This window comes from Nerophis ophidion, linkage group LG09 (genome assembly GCF_033978795.1).
Source record: "Nerophis ophidion isolate RoL-2023_Sa linkage group LG09, RoL_Noph_v1.0, whole genome shotgun sequence".
Lineage (NCBI taxonomy): Eukaryota > Metazoa > Chordata > Actinopteri > Syngnathiformes > Syngnathidae > Nerophis > Nerophis ophidion.
In genome coordinates this window covers 37,863,278-37,885,730 of record NC_084619.1, presented here as the reverse complement: position 1 = coordinate 37,885,730, position 22,453 = coordinate 37,863,278, and the positions used below count along the sequence as shown (strand labels likewise).

General features: G+C 39.0%; 2 protein-coding genes across 3 annotated transcripts in view; both read right to left on the bottom strand.

The window, feature by feature from the left end:
• Positions 1 to 17,289, bottom strand: part of rel (v-rel avian reticuloendotheliosis viral oncogene homolog) — a 56,551-nt gene extending 39,262 nt beyond the window's left edge. Inside the window, exons 1-5 of the mRNA XM_061910944.1 lie at positions 17,173 to 17,289; positions 15,777 to 15,815; positions 12,885 to 13,024; positions 12,660 to 12,808; positions 7,378 to 7,469 (exon numbers count right to left, since the gene is read on the bottom strand). Coding sequence (XP_061766928.1) covers positions 7,378 to 7,469; positions 12,660 to 12,808; positions 12,885 to 13,024; positions 15,777 to 15,815; positions 17,173 to 17,179 — 427 coding nt within the window. The 5' untranslated portion in view covers positions 17,180 to 17,289. The remainder of the gene's footprint in view (positions 1 to 7,377; positions 7,470 to 12,659; positions 12,809 to 12,884; positions 13,025 to 15,776; positions 15,816 to 17,172) is intronic.
• A 1,970-nt stretch (positions 17,290 to 19,259) lies between these two features.
• The window catches only part of papolg (poly(A) polymerase gamma), a 59,453-nt gene continuing 56,259 nt past the window's right edge, over positions 19,260 to 22,453 (bottom strand). For both annotated transcript variants that reach the window (XM_061910941.1, XM_061910940.1), the window contains exon 24: positions 19,260 to 21,125. In XM_061910941.1, coding sequence (XP_061766925.1) covers positions 20,950 to 21,125 — 176 coding nt within the window. In that variant the 3' untranslated portion in view covers positions 19,260 to 20,949. The remainder of the gene's footprint in view (positions 21,126 to 22,453) is intronic.

Below are 22,453 nucleotides of genomic sequence, written 5' to 3'. Positions count from 1 at the left end.
CCAGGCCCGTCTGAAGTTTGTCAGGGAGCACATGGATGATACAGCAGAGGATTGGGAGAATGTCATGTGGTCAGATGTCAAAATAAAACTATTTGGTATAAACTCAACTCATCGTGTTTGGTGGAAGAAGAATACTGAGTTGCATCCCAAGAACACCACACCTACTGTGAAGCATGGGGGTGGAAACATCATGCTTTGGGGCGTTTTTTCTGCTAAGGGGACAGGACGACTGTTATGTGTTAAGGAAAGAATGAATGGGGCTATGTATCGTGAGATTTTGAACCAAAACCTCCTTCCATCAGTGAGAGCTTTGAAGATAAAACCTGGCTGGGTCTTTCAGCATGACAATGATCCCAAACACAACCCCGGGCAATGAAGGAATGGCTCCATAAGAAGCATTTGAAAGTCCTGGAGTGGCCTAGCCAGTCTCCAGAGCTCAACCCCATACATTCAATTCAACGCGATTCTCGAATCTCAAAACGATTTTTTCCAATTCAAAACGATTCTGTATTCGTTCAATACATAGGATTTCAGCAGGATCTACCCCAGTCTGCTGACATGCTAGCAGAGTAGTCGTTTTTTTGTAAAAAGCTTTTATAATTGTTAAGGACAATGTTTTATCAACTGATTGCAATCATCCATCCATCCATCCATCCATCATCTTCCGCTTATCCGAGGTCGGGTCGCGGGGGCAACAGCCTAAGCAGGGAAACCCAGACTTCCCTCTCCCCAGCCACTTCGTCTAGCTCTTCCCGGGGGATCCCGAGGCGTTCCCAGGCCAGCCGGGAGACATAGTCTTCCCAACGTGTCCTGGGTCTTCCCCGTGGCCTCCTACAGGTTGGACGTGCCCTAAACACCTCCCTAGGGAGGCGTTCGGGTGGCATCCTGACCAGATGCCCGAACCACCTCATCTGGCTCCTCTCGATGTGGAGGAGCAGCGGCTTTACTTTGAGTCCCTCCCGGATGGCAGAGCTTCTCACCCTATCTCTAAGGGAGAGACCCGCCACCCGGCGGAGGAAACTCATTTCGGCCGCTTGTACCCGTGATCTTATCCTTTCGGTCATGACCCAAAGCTCATGACCATAGGTGAGGATGGGAACGTAGATCGACCGGTAAATTGAGAGCTTTGCCTTCCGGCTCAGCTCCTTCTTCACCACAACGGATCGGTACAACGCCCGCATTACTGAAGACGCTGCACCGATCCGCCTGTCGATCTCACGATCCACTCTTCCCCCACTCGTGAACAAGACTCCTAGGTACTTGAACTCCTCCACTTGGGGCAGGGTCTCCTCCCCAACCCGGAGATGGCACTCCACCCTTTTCCGGGCGAGAACCATGGACTCGGACTTGGAGGTGCTGATTCTCATTCCGATCGCTTCACACTCGGCTGCGAACCGATCCAGCGAGAGCTGAAGATCCCGGTCAGATGAAGCCATCAGGACCACATCATCTGCAAAAAGCAGAGACCTAATCCTGCGGTTACCAAACCGGAACCCCTCAACGCCTTGACTGCGCCTAGAAATTCTGTCCATAAAAGTTATGAACAGAATCGGTGACAAAGGACAGCCTTGGCGGAGTCCAACCCTCACTGGAAATGTGTTCGACTTACTGCCGGCAATGCGAACCAAGCTCTGGCACTGATCGTACAGGGAACGGACCGCCACAATAAGACAGTCCGATACCCCATACTCTCTGAGCACTCCCCACAGGACTTCCCGAGGGACACGGTCGAATGCCTTCTCCAAGTCCACAAAGCACATGTAGACTGGTTGAGCAAACTCCCATGCACCCTCAAGAACCCTGCCGAGAGTATAGAGCTGGTCCACAGTTCCACGACCAGGACGAAAACCACACTGTTCCTCCTGAATCCGAGGTTCGACTATCCGACGTAGCCTCCTCTCCAGTACACCTGAATAAACCTTACCGGGAAGGCTGAGGAGTGTGATCCCACGATAGTTGGAACACACCCTCCGGTCCCCCTTCTTAAAGAGAGGAACCACCACCCCGGTCTGCCAATCCAGAGGTACCGCCCCCGATGTCCACGCGATGTTGCAGAGTCTTGTCAACCAAGAAAGCCCCACAGCATCCAGAGCCTTAAGGAACTCCGGGCGCACTAACTCAGGCTCTTTCCCCCCCAGTGACGTGACGTTCCACGTCCCAAGAGCTAGCTTCTGTAGCCGGGGATCGGACCGCCAAGTGCCCTGCCTTCGGCTGTCGCCCAGCTCACAATGCACCCGACCTCTATGGCCCCTGCTATGGGTGGTGAGCCCATTGGAGGGGTGACCCACGTTGCCTCTTCGGGCTGTGCCCGGCCGGGCCCCAGGGGAACAGGCCCGGCCACCAGGCGCTCGCCATCGTGCCCCACCTCCGGGCCTGGCTCCAGAGGGGGGCCCCGGTGACCCGCGTCCGGGCGAGGGAAATCTGGGTCCATGGTTTTTCATCTTCATAAAGGTCTTCGAGCTGCTCTTTGTCTGGTCCCTCACCTAGAACCTGTTTGCCTTGGGAGACCCTACCAGGGGGCTTTATGCCCCCGGACAACATAGCTCCTAGGATCATTGGGACAAGCAAACTCCTCTACCACGATAAGGTTGCAGCTCAGAGAGGAGCGATTGCAATCATGTAAATTTGTTTTAACTATTAAACGAACCAAAAATATGACTTATTTTATCTTTGTGAAAACATTGGACACAATGTGTTGTCAAGCTTATGAGATGCGATGCAAGTGTAAGCCACGGTGACACTAATGTTCTTTTTTTTTTTTTTTTTTTTAAATAAATGTTTAATGACAATTATAACTAATATTGATACTGTTGTTGATAATATTCATTTTTGTTTCACTACTTTTGGTTTGTTCTGTGTCGTGTTTGTGTATTCTCATGCTCTGTTTATTGCAGTTCTGAGTGTTGCTGGGTCAGGTTTGGTTTTGGAATTGGATTGCATTTTTGTGGTATTGCTGTGTATTGGTTTGTTGGATTGATTTACAAAAAAAAAAAAATACATAAAAAAAAATTAGAATAAAAAAAAAAAGACAATCGATTCTGAATCGCACAACATGAGAATCGCGATTCGTATTCGAATCGATTTTTTCCCACACCCCTAATATACATACATACATACATACACATATATACATATACATATATATATATACATATATATATATATATATATATATATATATAAATATATATATATATATATATATATACATATACATATATATATACATATATATATATATACACATATATACATATATATATATACATATACATATATATATACATATATATATATATATATATATATATATATATATATACATACATATACATATGTATATTTTATTATTATTATTTTTTGTTATTGTTTACAAAGTCAGGAAATAATTCCCTGGTCACAGCAGGACTTTGAGGGCAAAAACCAAATGATTTGAATGAAAAGTAGACAGTGATTTTTGCAGTTGTGTAGTTATTGTGTAATATTAACCAATGCAATGACCTTACAATTCTATGTTAATTTTAAAAAATAACTAGTTTTAAAATTGTAGGATAGGCTCCAGCCACCCACAACCCCGAGTGGGACAAGCTGTAGACAATGGATGGATCGATTATGTTCATATTGTTAATCTGTAAACAGCATTCACCATAAATAAATAGAAACATTTATAATTAATACATGTGATCGGTATTGGTATCCGCCGATCTCACTGATGGATGTTCGGTATCGGAATTGGCGGCATAAAATCTCTTAAAATCTCTAATTGGGAGAGGGAGGGGGTTAATTATTCGGATGTCTGATGGGCACATTAATCAGTCTGAAAATTAAAAGTTGCCATTTTTATCTGAACAGATGCTCAGCACCATCTCTTCTTGTTTTATTATTATTGTTGTTGTTGTTGTCCTTTTCGGCTTTTCAGGCAAATCATATAGTTGATGTAGATGCCCATATTGGCTGTACAAATTTACTTTACAAAAGATAAGTGTGGTACACTTCTATTGTTGCCTTATTTGTATTTGACTTTATTAAATGGGTTTATATTATTATTTGGTGCAGCCGGGCAGAGAAAAAAAAAAAGACAGAGGGGGAAATTGTGGGGATAAGAGGGGGATTAGACAGAGACAAAAACAACAGCAGCAAACACAACAATAACAACAACAATAAAACAACATCAGCAAATAGGATATGTACAAATATGATGGTAAAAGTGATAGCAGAGAAGCAGTTAGTGAAATAGATAATAATACAGAAATGACAATGAATATTATTACAGTACAAATGGAGCAATACAAATACAAATAGCAATAATAGTATTGATAAAGAGTAATAACAATAATTGCCTCTATTATCAACAATACAATTGTTCAAATGCAACAATACATCTATATAATGATAACTTGAAATACAAAATAAATCAGATCAATGGAGGGGAAGAAAGAGAAGCAGACTATATTAACCTTGTAGATTGTTATAGTGACAACAGGTTAAGCAGCACCCAGCACCACCATCTCTGTAAGTCGCCAAAGCATCCACAGCCTGTAGAAATGTGCGTACTGCAACTATGGAGTTGCCAACTATGGAGTTGCCGTGAGGATGCGCACATTTCCACGTCAACGTCAGTCTCACCTTTGACGTGAAAAAGGTTGCACATTGTGTTTTTGTGCATACACAATCTTGTGGGTCAAAATTACTCTACAGGTGGAATTTCATGTCTAGAGGGCTCTACTCGTGTTAGAAATGGTACTTAAGAGGTATTAAACAGTCTTTTATGCTTTAACTTTGAATATATTCAAATTATAGAATAGAATCCTATTTAGTAAAAATGTATTTATCACGGTCAGGCCCGGAACCAATTAAACAAAATAAACGAGAAATTGCTGTATTTATTTTTATGTAGTAGTACCTCACAAACCTTATGATTTTTTGGAGATATGAGCCGCCTCGTGGCTTATGTTTTGCTTAAAGTTGAGAAACATTTTTACTACAAGCTAGCTTCAAATATAGCCCTACTACTAATTTGCATAACAAATGTGAACACCAAAAGATCAATCAAACATCAAACACCACTCGATAGCATTAGCTAATAGCTAGCAAGACATAACTTTGTACTGGACATAACATAACTTTCCTACCATGGGAATAAAGAAAGTGAGTGTGAAGATTTTTACGTAACAAGCGAACGCTAACAATTACAGTATTCTAATCATGAGGACTAAAGGGGATGTTTACAACCTTTACACGGATAGCTTAAGAGCACCAACTTTCCAATGTCTTTTAAGTATTAAATCCACCCTCTTGACTTTCAGCACATAATGACGTGTAACTCGTGTAAGCATATTAGCTTTGTGCGTAGTTAGCTACCGAAAGCAACTTGGATAGCTAATAATAGCCAGCATAAAAAGTTGATTCTATCCCAAAAACAACATGACTGCAAATTGTTGGCTGATCCTTTTGGAATTATTTTGTGTATGTGCTCCGTGTATGTACGTGTGTACGAGACAGCGGTGAACGACAAGCCTGAACGCCACATTTTCTTGAACCGACAAAGGTTTTTTTTCCATATAATTAATCATTGATGTAAAGGAATACATGTTTTGTTAAACCACCAATGGTAACATGAGCTAGACTTTGGTTACTCTTATGTTTTCAATTTTTTTCGAACATTGCCTACAAATACAATATGGTACATTGAATATTTTTCACTGTCTCAATACAACTTGGCCAAAAAGGAGTAGGAAGATGCAGAGAGAGTGGTGGTGTTCTTGTCAATATTTTTTGGTTTGAATAATGTAACTTTGGGCAAGTTGCAAACAGTCCTTTAACTGCAAAGTTATGGGCGCTACTTTCCAGAGCATCTACATTAATTTTAATGTTAAATTGAATATTTTGTCATGTGATTGGCTGTCAGTTCCTAACCATTTTTGCATGATGTAGGTTATAGTTATAGTTTGCTTTGTACATAATTTTAGCTGTTTGCAAATGCACCAAATTGTAGAATTTCAATATTTTCAATATTTGTGATTCAATAAATAAAGGGTTTGTATGTTCTCTATATCCAACATTATGTTTTATTCTAATTGATATTTTTTGTAACACAGTTAGTGAATGAAGCGCACATTTGTAGTTGTTTCCCCATATTTCTACACAAAAACTCAGATATGGTAACACTAGTGAGCAGTAGAGAATACGGAGTTATTTTGGGTCTAGAACATGTTTTGCTTTATTCATTATTGACCTGTTTCTTGCTACTTTATGTTGTATACTTTTTACATGAGATTTCCAGTTCATTTTATCATCTATTATTATACCCAAAAATGTGTTTTCTTTTACGCTTTCAATATTTCCTGTCTTTTTGTATTTGTGTTTGACTTTTCCTTCTACTGTTACCAAATAGCATTATTTTAGTTTTACTGAGATTTGAAGATAGTCTGTTTTTGTCAAACCATCTTTTTAATGTGTTCATTTCTTCTGTTATGAACAAATTGGTAGAGCGGATGGGTCAGCAACTTGAGGGTTCCAGGTTAGATCCCTGCGTCTGCCATCTTAGTAACTGCCGCTATGTCCTTGGGCAAGACACTTTACCCATCTGCTCCCAGTGACACTCACGCTGGCTTAAATGTAATGTAAAAGATGGAGCTAATCGGTTTCCCTATGTGAAGTGATTTGAGTCTCTCTGTATAAATATAATTCACTTCCACAGAAAGTCACTGTGTGCACATTTCAATGCTGCGTAACTCGACAGTAGTTTCATAAAATGAGGAAATACTATCACACATCAACACAAACGGACCAATTCAGATCCTATATTTTTTGATCGAACAAAGCGACCATGTATTTTGACGCCGACTTAAGCAAGCCAGTTTTAGTAATACGATGAACTCGGGATGGACGAGGACGTTAAGACTTGGTTCAATAGGCAAGTTGTCGACTTGAGACGATAGATACAGCTTATCTGCTGTGTAACATGTTTAGCCTCATTCTAATACTTGATAATGATACTTGAGAAACTAGAAAATGCAGTTTATTTACCGTAATTGAGACTATTATTAGCTTAGGGGAGTGCCTTCACACATACTGTAATTAGCTGCCGCATGTCAGCCGGGGTACTTAAAATAAATAAGTGCCATACAGGGTGCATCAGAGTTTGTCATTGACTGGCAACAGTGATCACATACCTTTTCTAATCGGTGGCCGATTGATCAGTACATCCCTAAGTTTTCGGGGCACTGACACGTTCAAAAAACATCAAATGTGTGGCATTCATTAAAAACAAACGTCCCACAGTGATTCATTCAAATTTTTGATAACAGACATAATATAAAAATACTGATGATAAAATATCAGCCACATGTATAACTCCGGATAAGTAGGACTCACCATTGAATGGGTTGATTCCTCTACTAATCCTCTGTATAATGGCGTCTTTCACCTCCTTCTTCTTCACACACCGAATGCCCAGATTCTGGAAACTGCAGTCAAAAAATTATACAAACATATACATACATACATACACATATACAAATACATATATATACACACAAATACATATACACACATATATATATATATATATATATATATATATATATATATATATATATATATATATATATATATATATATATATATATATACATATATAAATACATACATACATATATATATATATATACATATACATATATATATACACACATATGTATACACATATATACACACACATATATATATATATATACATAGATATATATATATACATACACATATACATATATATACATACATATATATATATATATCTACATATATACATACATATATATACATATATACACATATACATACATATATATATACACATACATATACATATATACACATATACATACATACATATATACACATACATATACATATATACACATATACATACATACACATATATATATATATATATATATATATATATATATATATATATATATATATATATAAAGAAGTACATTATGCAATAGCCTGAGGCCACCGTTAGATTAAGTTTAAGGCAGTGTAATAATAAAACAAAGTAGTGGCCAACTATAATTCTGTCAGTATCTGCTTGTTTATTTGCCAGCTAGCAGGCTACTTCCTGGTTTATGGAGGATAGGATAGGATAGAATATTGTGATATACTTTATTCATCCCATGGTGGGGAAATTGTGTGGTTGCAATGCAGATACAAGTTCACAAAAATAAGGCAAACAAAGAAAACATGAAGGAAACATCAATAACACAAAGGACGTAAAATACATTAAAGGAGCACGGAGCTGATGCAACCAGCTGCCACTACAGTGGCACCATTTCTGCATACAGCCACAAAGTAAAAGAAAACGAAAAAAGAGCAATAAAGAATACATATTGCGCACATATGATGGCACCATAAATAAAACAAACAAAAACAAAACAAAACACAATTTCGACATACACTGCGGTGGCCTTTACAGTGCTCCATGCACCCGCTGGGGTGGGAGGCACCACGACCAAAAATAGGTAGAGACCTAACAAAGCAACCAAGAGTGCCAACTCCATCCTCAGCTGCCCACTAGTCCCCAGCCAATGTCCAGTCCAGGATGACAAACACTCTCATTATATGACTCTGAGAGCCATCCATGGACACAGTTAGACACCATAGCAACCATGCAGTACCTAACTAAACACGTTTGTGTACTGTAGCAGCCATGCCAAGCGACGTGTCTATGTGGAGGTCAGCTTTGCGCCAGCCATCTTTCCTATTTTCAGGCAATGGATTAAAATGCCTTGTATATTGAAAAAAAATCTAAAGTTGCTATTTGCAAAATCAATTTTCATGTGGTTTACTTCATAGTCAAGATTTTTTTTTTTTTGCCAAAAAAAAAAACCCTACCTATGAAACATTATTCCGAGTGTCCTCCAATGTTCAACCATATGGCTTATGCTGCAACTCTATGCACTTTTCCCTTAATAACTTACAGTGGGCTCGCCATAGACATGCAGTTCAAAGGAGCGTCCATCCATTTTTACCGCTAGTCCCTTAAGGGGTCGCGTGAGGTGCTGGAGTCTATCCCAGCTGAACACGGGCATAAGGCGGAGTAGACCCTGGACAAGTCGCTACCTCATCACAGGGCCAACACAGATAGACAACATTCACACTCACATTCACACACTAGGGCCAATTTAGTGTTGCCAATCAACCTATCCCCTGGTGCATGTCTTTGTAGGTGGGAGGAAGCCGTATCGAGTTATATTTTCTATGATAGCGACATCCTTACCACAATACACAGAACCCCTTACATCACCTCCCTATAATGTTTTGAACAAATCTGTTTGGAATTTATTTGTGTCACCAACTGTTAGAAGTGGGTGAATCTATACAAATATTAATATTGCAGTGTTTCCCTTGCATCTATTTGGCGGGACACAACAAATAAATTAGGAGTGGCACAAATATATTTTGTTGCCACTCATTTACACATTATGACATACTTGGTTTGCCAGACAGTACGAAGATGGAGCAGGAGCAGCATGTGATCAACTTTGCGACTATTTTGCTATATTCAGCAAGTATCGCACTCCTACATTCTTCTTCAAAAAAGCTACTGGCAACAAATATAGTGGAGCCTTTTAAGAGGCACTGCCAAGAAATAATGTATTGCTCTTCTCAACGAGGAGCTGTGGTCTCCTCTCACATGTCAAAAAATTACAGAAAGAAGCAACAACAAAACAATTGTCATCATTTGTTTGATTTTCATGTTTTTAATTAACTTTTTTCCAAATGCCATCTAAGCAATTATGCAAATGTAATAGTTACATCATTACCCACTCCACACCTTATCCTGTAACGATATTACTGTTTTTCCTGGCTCTTCTATTAAAATACGTCAGTTTTTTGTTTAATTTGCTCATACTGTTACGTTGCTAATAATGGTACATAGTACCATTGGTACCTGGGTTTTGGTGATTAATCTGTTCCAAAGGGTCGGTTGAAAACCAAACAAAAACCAAGAGAAATCATGTAAATCCAAATAATCTGTGCCAGATGCACCACAGACATCAACACAAAACAGTTTTTATTGGGAATAATTGAAGATATACCGCCTTGTATCCAGTGTTTGGAAAAATACTTTTAAAAAGTACAAACCCTGTTTCCATATGAGTTGGGAAATTGTGTTAGATGTAAATATGAACGGAATACAATGATTTGCAAACAATTTTCAACTCATATTCAGTTGAATATGCTACAAAGACAACATATTTGATGTTCAAACTTTTGTTGTTGTTGCAAATAATCATTAACTTTAAAATTTGATGCCAGCAAGATGTGACAAAGAAGTAGGGAACGGTGGCAATAAATACTGATAAAATTGAGGAATGCTCATCAAACACTTATTTGGAACATCCCACAGGTGTGCAGGCTAATTGGGAACAGGTGGGTGCCATGATTGGGTATAAAAACAGTTTCCCAAAAAATGCTCAGTCTTTCTCAAGAAAGGATGGGGCGAGGTACACTCCTTTGTCCACAACTGCATGAGCAAATAGTCAAACAGTTTAAGAACAACGTTTCTCAAAGTGCACTTGCAATAAATTTAGGGATTTCAACATATACGGTCCATACTATCATCAAAAGGTTCAGAGAATCTGGAGAAATCCCTCCACGTAAGTGGCATGGCCGGAAACCAACATTGAATGGCCGTGACCTTCGATCCCTCAGACGGCACTGTATCAAAAACAGACATCAATCTCTAAAGGATATCACCACATAGGCTCAGGAACACTTCAGAAAACCACTGTCACTAAATACAATTTGTCGCTACATCTGAAGTGAAGTGAATTATATTTATAATGCGCTTTTCTCTAGTGACTCAAAACGCTTTTACATAGTGAAACCCAATATCTAAGTTAAATTTAAACCAGTGTGGGTGGCACTGGGAGCAGGTGGGTAAAGTGTCTTGCCCAAGGGCACAACGGCAGTGACTCTGATGGCGGAAGCGGGGATCGAACCTGGAACCCTCAATTTGCAGGCAAGGCTACTCTACCAACCGAGCTATACCACCTCAACATCTGTAAGTGCAAGTGAAAGCTCTACTATGCAAAGAGAAAGCCATTTATCAACAACATCCAGAAACGCCCCCGGCTTTCCTGGGCATGAGATCATCTAAGATGGACTGATACAAAGTGGAAAAGTGTTCTGTGGTCTGACAAGTCCACATTTCAAATAGTTTTTGGAAATATTCCACATCGTGTCATCCGGACCAAAGGGGGAAGTGAACCATCCATACTGTTATCGACGCAAAGTTCAAAAGCCAGCATCTGTGATGGTATGGGGGTGCATTAGTCCTCAAGGCATGGGTAACGTACACATCTGTGAAGCCACCATTAATGCTGAAAGGTACATACAGGTTTTAGAACAACATATGAATGCCATCTAAGCGCCGTCTTTTTCATGGACGCCTCTGCATATATACACACATAAACAGTATGTACAAACCCCGTTTCCATATGAGTTGGGAAATTGTGTTAGATGTAAATAAAAATGGAATACAATGATTTGCAATTTCATTAAGAAGCGTAAAATACGACAGTGTTGTTGAACGACTGAAGTTCTACATAAAACAAGAATGGGAAAGAATTCCATTTCAAAGCTTCAACAATTAGTTTCCTCAGTTCCCAAACATTTATTGAGTGTTGTTAAAAGAAAAGGTGATGTAACACAGTGGTGAACATGCCCTTTCCTAACTACTTTGGCACGTGTTGCAACCATGAAATTCTAAGTTAATTATTATTTGCAAAAAAAATAAAGTTTATGAGTTTGAACATCAAATATGTAGTCTTTGTAGCATATTCAACTGAATATGAATTTAAAAGGATTTGCAAATCATTGTATTCTGTTTATATTTACATCTAACACAATTTCCCAACTCATATGGAAACGGGGTTTGTATACATACACACACATGTATGTATATACACAAAAATGTGAATATCAATCAATCAATCAATGTTTATTTATATAGCCCTAAATCAATATACACACACATATATACACACACATTTGTGTATACAGTATATATACACATATATTCACACAAGTGTATATATACACATATATATGTATGTGTACATTAGAATTAATCAATATTAAGTAAAAGCCAAATCAAAACGGTGGGTCTTAAAACTAACAATTTTTTTAATTCCAATCTTGATCAACAAATTAAAAGAAATACCATTAAATGAATTTAAATTCAACGTGAAGTAATAAATATTGGCAATGCAGCATTGACTTGGTATTGGATCAACACCAAAAAATGTCTTATCGCTCTCTTCCTATCACCTGTACAGGTTTGTGTGTGTATTTTTGTCAAACTGACAACAGTGGATAAAGAGAAAGTACAAGCTCAAGGTCTATTACTGTATTGCAAATTAAACACGTCAACATTTTCTGACTCATTTACACACGCCAGAGAACACACAGCCTCGGTTTTCCCTTTCTACTGCACATAAATATCAGTGATGTCACTAGGGGAATTCCCACATAGCCAGCCTTTATTTATGTTTGGGTGTGTGGGTATGTGTGTGTTTCTAGATCAGTGAAAGGTTTGCAGATGCATAAGTTGATAATCAGGTTAGCAGAAGGCATAAACTTACGCGATCACTTTGCGATCCGGCCCGAACTCGGCCTCGTAGAAGCCATCTTTGCAGTCCTTGCCCACTAGGTCATGCGGATGTGGCCTGTATGGCTCGTTCTTCGTCACCAAGTAAACATACACTTTCCCTTTGCCACAGTAGTTCAGAATCTAATGGGGTAGAATAAAAGCAGTCATGAGGAACAAGAGTGGAAAAAGCACAGAAGCAACACAACGCGACCATCACCTGCAGACTGGGGTAGGTTCTATTGTTGTCTGTACTGTTCTCCCCGGGGATGCTGCCGGCTGAACGACCCTCACACTTGTAACGAAAACGCATTCCTCTCGGCCGGGGCTGCTCGAAGATTCGGATCTCTGGCACGGCCACTGGGAAGGAGAGAGGGGTAAATTATGTAGCACATGAGCACAAATTAAATTTGATCACAATTTCAACAAAACAAAATAAATGACACCAAATTTGGACACCCATGACGCAGCGATCCCCAACCACTGTGCTGCGTCACTATCATCCAATTTCCATAGGTTGGTAAAGCCACATCTAAAACGTTAACGCCACAAGTGTATTTTGTATTTTCTCTTTGATAAAAAAACAAAGAAGCCAATAGTCCGATAATCAAGAAGACACGTATCCATCCATCCATTTCCTACCGCTTGTCCTTTTCGGGGTCGCTGGAGCCTACCTCAGCTACATTTGGACAGAAGCCAAGTTACACCCTGGACAAGTCGCCACCTCATCTCAGGGCCAACACAAATAGACAGACAACATTCACACTCACATACACACACTAGGTCCAATTTAGTGTTGGAGGAAGCCGGAGTACCCGGAGGGAACCCACGCAGTCATGGGGAAAACATGCAAACTCCACTTAATCAAACGATAAATGAAATTGAACTCGAGAAATTGCCATGTACAGTAAAATTTTTATTGGTTCTGGGCCTGGCTGTGGTAAAATAACTTCTGCAAAGTAGAAAGGATTAAGTATAGATGGAATATTTCCATACTTAAAGGATAAAAAATTGTTTCAATCTTTTGAATGTTTTTCCCCTCAACATAGAACCCTCTAAAATGAAATAATCTTTCGTCGCATTTAAACTCATTTAATTCAATATAATAAAGCTGCCTGGTGCTGGGCTAAACACTGGCAATGATATTGAACTGCGCGCTCTGATAGGTTTGGTCTTACTTAGCGGCCAATACTAATGTACTATTGATAATCTCAGTTTCTTTAGCCAATTTTATGCTTGAAATTGCTTTAATGGGGCAAATATATATACAATATCCTTAATTTATCTTTCTTTTAAAAGAAAAATACAAATCAGATATACGGTGAAACAGAGCGATGTTGCAGAGGACGGCTGTATGTGTGCTTTTGTTTTCTTCATCTCTAGCTTTCAAAGGTTGTTAAACATAATACATTGCGGCAATCAGATTGAATCGAGAATTGTGTTGAGTCGAGAATTGACTCTAAATTGAATCATGAGGTGTTATAAAAATATCTATTTGACACAATCAGAATCAGGCCGCACGGTGAAAGAGGGGTTAGTGCGTCTGCCTCACAATACGAAGGTCCTCGGTTCAATCCTGCGCTCGGGATCTTTCTGTGTGGAGTTTGCATGGTCTCCCCGTGACTGTGTGGGTTCCCTCCGGGTACTCCGGCTTCCTCCCACCTCCAAAGATATACACCTGGGGATTTGTTGATTGGCAACACTAAATTGGCCCTAGTGTGTGAATGTTGTCTGTCTACCTGTGTATGCCCTGTGATGAGGGGGCGACTTGTCCAGGGTGTACTCCGCCTTCCGCCCGATTTGTAGCTGAGATAGGCTCAAGCATCCCCCGCGACTCCGAAAGGTATAAGCGGTAGTAAATGGATGGCTGGACAATCAGAATCAACTTTATTGCTCATATGCAAATGAAACATGAAATTATACTGACTCCTCCTGTTTCTTGTGGAAAAAGATTAAAAGCTATGGAAATATAGATGCTACATAAAAACATGCAAACAAAACTAAAATTTATATGACAAACTAAAAACAACAATGAATGTAAGATACTAAGCAGTGCAATAGCAAAAATAAATAAACAGAGTGTACCCCTTCTCATTCATCCACAATCTTTTTCTCTTTGGGTGGAGGGAGGACCGCTAGCTTACACACAAACGATACACAGACCTAGACGAGACTAGTGAGAAGCAAGTAACAAAATTTAGGGGAAAAAATGATGATTGCAGAGCCAAATGTTCTGTGTGGGAATATTTTGGCTTTAAAATGCATGAACAAAACGAGCCCATCAACACGGATGCACAAGTAAGTATGCCAAATTTGTTGGGATGTATAGGCAACAACAACAACAACAACAAAAAAACCTGACCCAGTTTTTCCAACTGGGGAAAATTTGCAGTCTAAAATACTTAATATTTACAAAAGTGCAATTTTTGCCAACAAAAATTGCGGTTAAATGTTATTTCTATGTTTGTTTAATTATCTATGATAATTAAAAGATATTGACATTCCAAATCCAATTATAATGGTAAAAATACTCATGAGAAATAAAAGTTAATTGAGTTTGTAAACATTACTAGCATTATTACTATTATTATTATGTATAACGATTATAATAGTGCCTATAATGGTCTTAAATTAATGTTGACATTATTGTTAATCGGCAACAATTTGTGGGACAACAGAGACTTAGTGATGACGAAAACCATACAATGGAGAATGAGGAACACATGCCTCTGTTCTGGCTGCTCAATACAATGAAACATATTACTGTTTCATTGTTTTTTATCAATGATGATTAACTTCACTCCACTTGTAAAACTGTGAGAGGAACATGAGGTGAACCAGGAAGTTTTACGATGAGGACATCTGAGCAGTGTGACACGTACACACACTAAAACAAGCCTAATGGCATTTCTGTCCTAACCATGCATAACTGAATATCAGTAATCTGAGTGATGCTTTCATTCTCACAACACAACTCATGAAACCAAACAATCCACCCTTGCTAACCCTCAAAACACAACCAAGAAGTAAAAATAGACATTGCGGTGCATTCACTCATGATTTATATATTCATTTTTTTTGCTTTTTGACTTGACATGAGAATAGTACTTACCCATGTCTTGATCGTCCCCAAGGATAGAAGGCAAAAGAGCTGGAAAATGACATAAGGATGAATCACAAACATATTACATATTTATGTGTGTTATATACACTGTATATGTATGTATGTGTATATGTATGTCCATCCATCCATCCTTTTTTTCCTGCTTATTCCCGTTGGGGTTGCGGGGGGCGCTGGTGTCTCTCTCAGCTCCAATCGGGTGGAAGGCGGTGTACACACTGGACAAGTCGCAACCTCATCGCAGGGCTGTATATGTATGTGTAAACAGGGGCGCCGAAAAGCGGGGGGGGGGGGGGGGGGGGGGGTGTAAAGGAGACCGATTCTAGGGGCCCATGATGGAGGGGGGCCCAGAGAGGCCCCTAATGATGATGAAATTATATGAAATTATGTGTTGGGGGCCCTGTAAAGATTCTTTTCATGGGGTCCAAAATCCCTAATGCGCCCCTGTGTGTGTGTGTGTGTGTATATATATATATATATATATATATATATATATATATACACATATATATGTATACATACACACATATATATATATATACACACACATATATATACATATATTTATACATATACACACACATATATATATATGTATATATATATACACATATATATACACATATATATATATATATATATATATATAATATATACACACAAATATGTGTGTATATAAATACACACACATATACATTATATAATTTATAGATATTAACAATAAATGGTTGACTAAAAATTAAGGTCTGTCCTGCAAAAATGTGCAAGTTTGCAAAAAAAGTATTATTTTGAAATGCATTTTTTGTACTACTACAATGCATAAGTTGGCATATGCATTATAAATAATGTCTAATCAATCCATTTATTTGCTATTCTGAATGTGAGTGTCAATGCTGTCTGTCTATCTGTGTTGGCCCTGCGATGATATGGCGACTTGTCCAGGGTGTACCCAGCCTTCCGCCCGATTGTAGCTAAGATAGGCGCCAGCGCCCCCCGCGACCCCAAAAGGGAATAAGCGGTAGAAAATGGATGGATGGATGAATGTATGTATACTCATTAGGGGATGAGCTGGAGCCTCTCCCAGCTTTACATGCTGCATGGCCACCAGCCGATCACAAGGCACATACAGACAAACTATCGTTAACCCAGGCATTCAAACCTTTGAGCAATTTAGGAGTCTTTAATGATCTTAAAATGCATGTTATAATAATAAGGTGCGAGGGGCACTGGGAGAACGTGCAGGCTCCACACGGAGAGGATCCACAATAGATTTGAACTCGCGGTCTCCAGTTTGGGAGACTGACACACTAACTAATGGTTGACAAGTTTTACATCTCCTATATTTGACAGTGGCATCATAACGTGAAATAAATGAGTTGCTACTTACCATCCATGGCGCACAAGCAATCACGTTTGACTTGTCACGGCCGGGTTTCTGGCTAGATGTGACTGACTGACAGCACACAAGAAGAGTCATTGAGGAAGTGGCCAGGCGGAAAGCCCCTGTGAGATTGGACCAATCAGGAGGCTGTGAGTCGTACCAGAGATCTTCCACACGATGAAGAGTGCGCACTCGCTTTACTGAAGTTCAGCCCATCTACTAAGTTTGAGCTGTTCAGAGCTCTTCAAGTACACGTTTTGACAGCAGTCAGGTTGCACTTGTTCACAAAGGATATTCAATGATGATGTGTTTAACACATAAGTATGTATTACAATAAATATACACATTTATTTTTTGCCCAATTTGAAGATTATGTTGGACATAATGTTGCCATCTATTGAATTAATGTGCATTTGAAATATTGTAGTAAGTTTCTGTCGGCATTGCCGGATGTATAATTGTTGCAGGTCTGCAGTTAAATATATTTTATGTCCGATCAACATTTACAAAACGGTATTCTAATCCGGCCATTTCAACTCCATTCATCCATCCATCCATTCATTTCTACCTCTTGTCCCTTTCGGTGTCACGGGGGGTGCTGGAGCCTATGTCAGCTGCATTCGGGCACAAACAAGTACAAGTCAACTTGTGGCTATTATTAAACCGGCAAAGCTACCTTCTTTATTACCACATGGGGACGCTCTACTGACACCTTTTTTCCAACATTGTATACAATTACATGGATATCTTGCTTTTAAATCATAAGTAAAGCAAATGTGCAAGTTTTCTTTGGATTTTGTTTAAGAAAAATTCGGAAGGTATATTTGCAAAAAGAGAATAATAGTTTAAAAGCTATGCAATGTCATGCCCTACATATTTGTTCTGTCAAAAAGGAAAGAACGAATACCTTCAGTAAGAAAAGATAAGGTACCTTGACCATATTTGCCAACTGTAAGATTTTGTAGACCTCTGAGACCAAATTGTTTTGAGGCACACATATGGGGAAAGGTAGAAATAAATATCTGCTACCTTGAAAGTCCTAATGAGCACAGTTGGCTCCATCATCCATAAAAGGAAGAAGTTTGGAACCACCAAACCAGGACTCTTCCTAAAGCTGACTGGCCGTCTAAATTGAGCGATTGAGGTAGAAGAGCCCGAGTCAGGGAGGTGACCAAACACCAGATGGCCACTCTGTCAGAGCTACAGCGTGCCTCTGCATAGAGAGGAGACCCATCCAGCAGGACAACAATCTCTGCTGCAATCAACCAATCAGGCAGGTGAGGTAGTGGCCAGACGGAATGCATTCCTTCGTAATAGTTTGCCAAGATGCTCAAACCATGAGAAACAAAATTCTCTTTGGTGTGAATGCCGGGCGCCATGTTTGGAGGAGGAAACCAGGCCCCTCTCATCACTGGGCCAATACCATCTCTTCAGTGAAGCATGGTGGTGGTGGTGGCGGCATCATGCTGTGGGGATGTTTTTTTAGCACCAGGATGTGGGAGACTAGTCAGGATAGAAGGAAAGATGAATCCAGCGATGTACAGAGACACCGCGACCGCTTTTGAAATTAGAAGGAACGGTGTATATTTTGTTCAGAGTACAGATGGAATTTGATTTAGTGTGCGGCATAGATTTGTTGTGCACAAAGGACACGTGAGCAGTGCGCAATTGTGCAGGATTACAGTTTAGAGGGATCGTTCATAGAAATATTATTGTCCGAGTGGAAATCAAAAGAAATTAATAAGAATGATGGTACTGGGAGATTATCGTGGGGGAAGGGCACTGAAATTTGGTAGTCCCTGGAAAAAGTATAACTTTGACACATATTTCCAGGCATTTGCGGGCCACATCTGTCCCCTGGGCTTTCAGTTTGACACCTGTGCGCTACAATTATTCACAGTACTGTGAGGTTTTCCTGAAGTACATGGTCAAATTAGGTATTTATTTCATCTTATTCATGTAGGGCAATATACATAGTTTGTGAACCAACCACCATAGTAAACCTGTTGCTGTAATTACGCATTTTCAAAGTGATTATTTAGATGCATCCATATGAATATATTTGACAAAAGTTTAAGCAATAAAAACACATATAGTTTTCTGGGATTTAATGGTTGTACAGATTCATTTAAAGGAAGTGATAACACATACAAAAATACCCTTTCAATACATTTTTAGAAACAAACATCAAAACGACCTTTTGTTAAATGTTTCTGAACAGTAAAACAGAGTTGTGTTCCAAAAAGACCTACCTAAAGTGAATGCTATTAAAAAAAGATCAAATGGTACAAATATAAATTAAGTGATAAGAATACCCCCAATAATGAATAATATGCTTTTTGGTGGTGGGGAAAAAAATGTCTGTACATTTTTTGTGGGGAAAATGGAAAAAGAGCTTGTCTGTCTTAACAGTACCAGCTATGAGGAAGAAGGCGCCTTTATGGTTTGTAATGCAGCAGCACACGATGTATACATCATCTTTTGTGCTGACATCGCCCAGCTTCCGATGAATTAATGTTGGATTGATGAGGGCCTTTTGGGGGGAAGAGTTTCCGGATGCCCTCTACCTTGTGGCCCAGGAAATGCCTTTTAAGAACCTCCACAGGAGGTGCAGAGGGTTAATACCCAAAATGAAGGGAATTTTGACACTTTCAAAAACATAACCACACATTCAAGCACAAAAATAAACACATGGAATCGCAAAGCTTTGAACCATTTTTCCTCGAGCACTGCACACACGTTGCTTTACGAGTAGGAAAGTCAACTGTAGGCTCCACACAAGGGTTGGTAGTGAATGTTTAGCCCTCAGTGCCAATATGGCTGACCTGTTGACTACAGGTAAGCTTTAGAACGATTTTGTTTAGACTGAAGTAGAGCATAAAAAAGCAAAACGTAACTTGTTTTGATTCAGTCTACAGCAAATGACTGTTGCGTTTTTTCCCCCCATCATTAGGAACAAGCCACACCAATAACTGATTCATGTAATCACTCCAGAAATCTCACTTTCTCAAGCATTATTAATCAGCTCCAACAAGCACCAAAAAAGCGCTGCAGCTGGGCCCGTTTTTGTTAGTTACACACTTAAGACGGACATAAAGCTGGAATCCTTTTCAGTGGTTGAGATGGTCCGAAGAAATAATTTCTGTCAAATCCATGCAAATCTTTTAACGAAGGCTTGCTGCTTTATCTAACTATTTAGGACAAATAAGGAAAATAATAATAAAAAACATTTTTTACACATTGTTTTTCATTTTTAGATAAAACTATGATAGAAGATCAAATGATTTGACAGTGAGCTTTGTTTGTTTTCTTAAGACAAAGACCTTATGTACATTAACATTTGCTGTACAAAATTCTGTTTAGGACGAGAGATAAAGAGAAAAACAAATCAGCATACATCAGACATGTGTAACCAAGGTGAAGAAAATATTGGGGTAATGTATTTTTTAAAACATGTCAACTCGAAGGAAATGGAAAAAGGGAAATGGGGAGTAAGTTGGTAAAAAAAAAAAAAAAAAAAGTCTACTTTACTTCCTGTCTGAGATCTGTAAGCATTGTATAAAATGTATTCAAGCTACAAATGTCTCCATGACATCAGCAGCTCTGCCCATATCACCTATTTACTTACTGGTATATCTGTAACCTCTGGAGATCTGAGGTGAAGTGTCCGTCCTCCTGCGCGACAGCCCAAACTGCGCGACCAGAACTTGTGAACTTCTGTGTTAGACCTGACTACAAAGCCCCACCTCTGTGCATTTATGAATCCGGACTCGATATGGGAGTTCACGCTATGTGGGTTCTGGCCTTCTCTGTTTCTTTCAGCCTCTTTGACTGCTCTTCCATGGAGGGAGAGTGAGGTCTCTTAGAGGCTGCTCCGTTGAGAGGGTCTGCTCCTCGGCTAACTAATGTGGGGATAGAGCTGACAACCGGGTGCGTCGAGTGCTTGGATGCAACTTGTTCTGCAAAGAGAAAAGCACCAACAAAGGCTTGTTATTCATTGAACTTCTTTATCCTAATATTACTTCAAATATTACTTTGAAAAAGTGAAACACTGTAAATACTTTCTGGATGCACTGTTGCATTCAGATCAGGAGATATTGTTGTGATTGTCCTTAGGGTAAAAATTTATTCATAGATGACATAACCGATGAAAACGTGGAGGAGAGACAATTGGTAACAGCTGATAAGGATTAGTACAAATGTATTTACAGATTCAAGTATAGTAAAGAAAATATACAGATTTTATTCATGCTCGTCTGTATCTCCAGTTGACAGAAAAGTGGTTCATCCTGAATAATTTAGGAATGTCAGAGTACATTCACACTTGAACTTTCTCAGTGATGATGCTAGGTTTTCAATATATTGAAAATTGGTACTCACAGGCAGTGATTTTAGTGGGTCCTTTGGAAATTCAATGGGGCTTCAATATTTTAATTTTCTTCCCATTTCTTACTTTTCTTAAATTGTAGCATTCTAATCTTTTAATTTAGTTATGATTAAAGGATACATTTATGTTCAAAATAGAGATGTAAAGGTTACGTAGATACTACGGTATAACAGATTCAAAATCTTCTCAATAATGCCATGACGCGTGACGGCAACAAATGAAAACCAGGTGTGTAGTTTTTTTACTGTCTCTTTTACTTTGGCTGGTCTGAAAATAAACTACATCTCCAAGAATCCTCTGCACAGCACCAGTCCGCAATGTGGGGGTGTGAAGCAAAAGAGGAAGCAGGAAGTGATGTGTGTTCCATTTTGTAGCAGATAGAGGAATTGTTTTTTTCAATATCCGTTTATAACTTTTTAGGTTATGTTGCAAAGGAAAGCAACTGCTGCACACCAAAACAATCAAGAAAAATAGAGAAATGTAGAATTTTTTGCAAATTGAATAAAAAAAAACTGAAACCGCACATGGTCATAAGTATTCAGACCCTTTGCTCTAACACTAATATTTATAAATCATATGCCGTCCATTTCTTCTGATCCTTCTTGATGGTTTTCCTTCGTTGGAGTCTAGTTGTGTTTAATTAAACTGATTGAGTTTGATTAAGAGAGGCATACGCCTGACAATATAAGACCTGACAGCTCACAGTGCATGTCAGAGCAAATTAAAATCATGAGGTCTAAGGAACTTTCAAAGAGATCAAAGATAGAATTGTGGCAAAATCATTTCGGCAGCACTCAAGAATCCTAAAGTACCAGTAGAATGAAAAAACAAGTTGCCTTTCTTTATTGAAGCTTTTATCATATACGTCTGATTTATGACACCATAAGAATTCCACAGCTT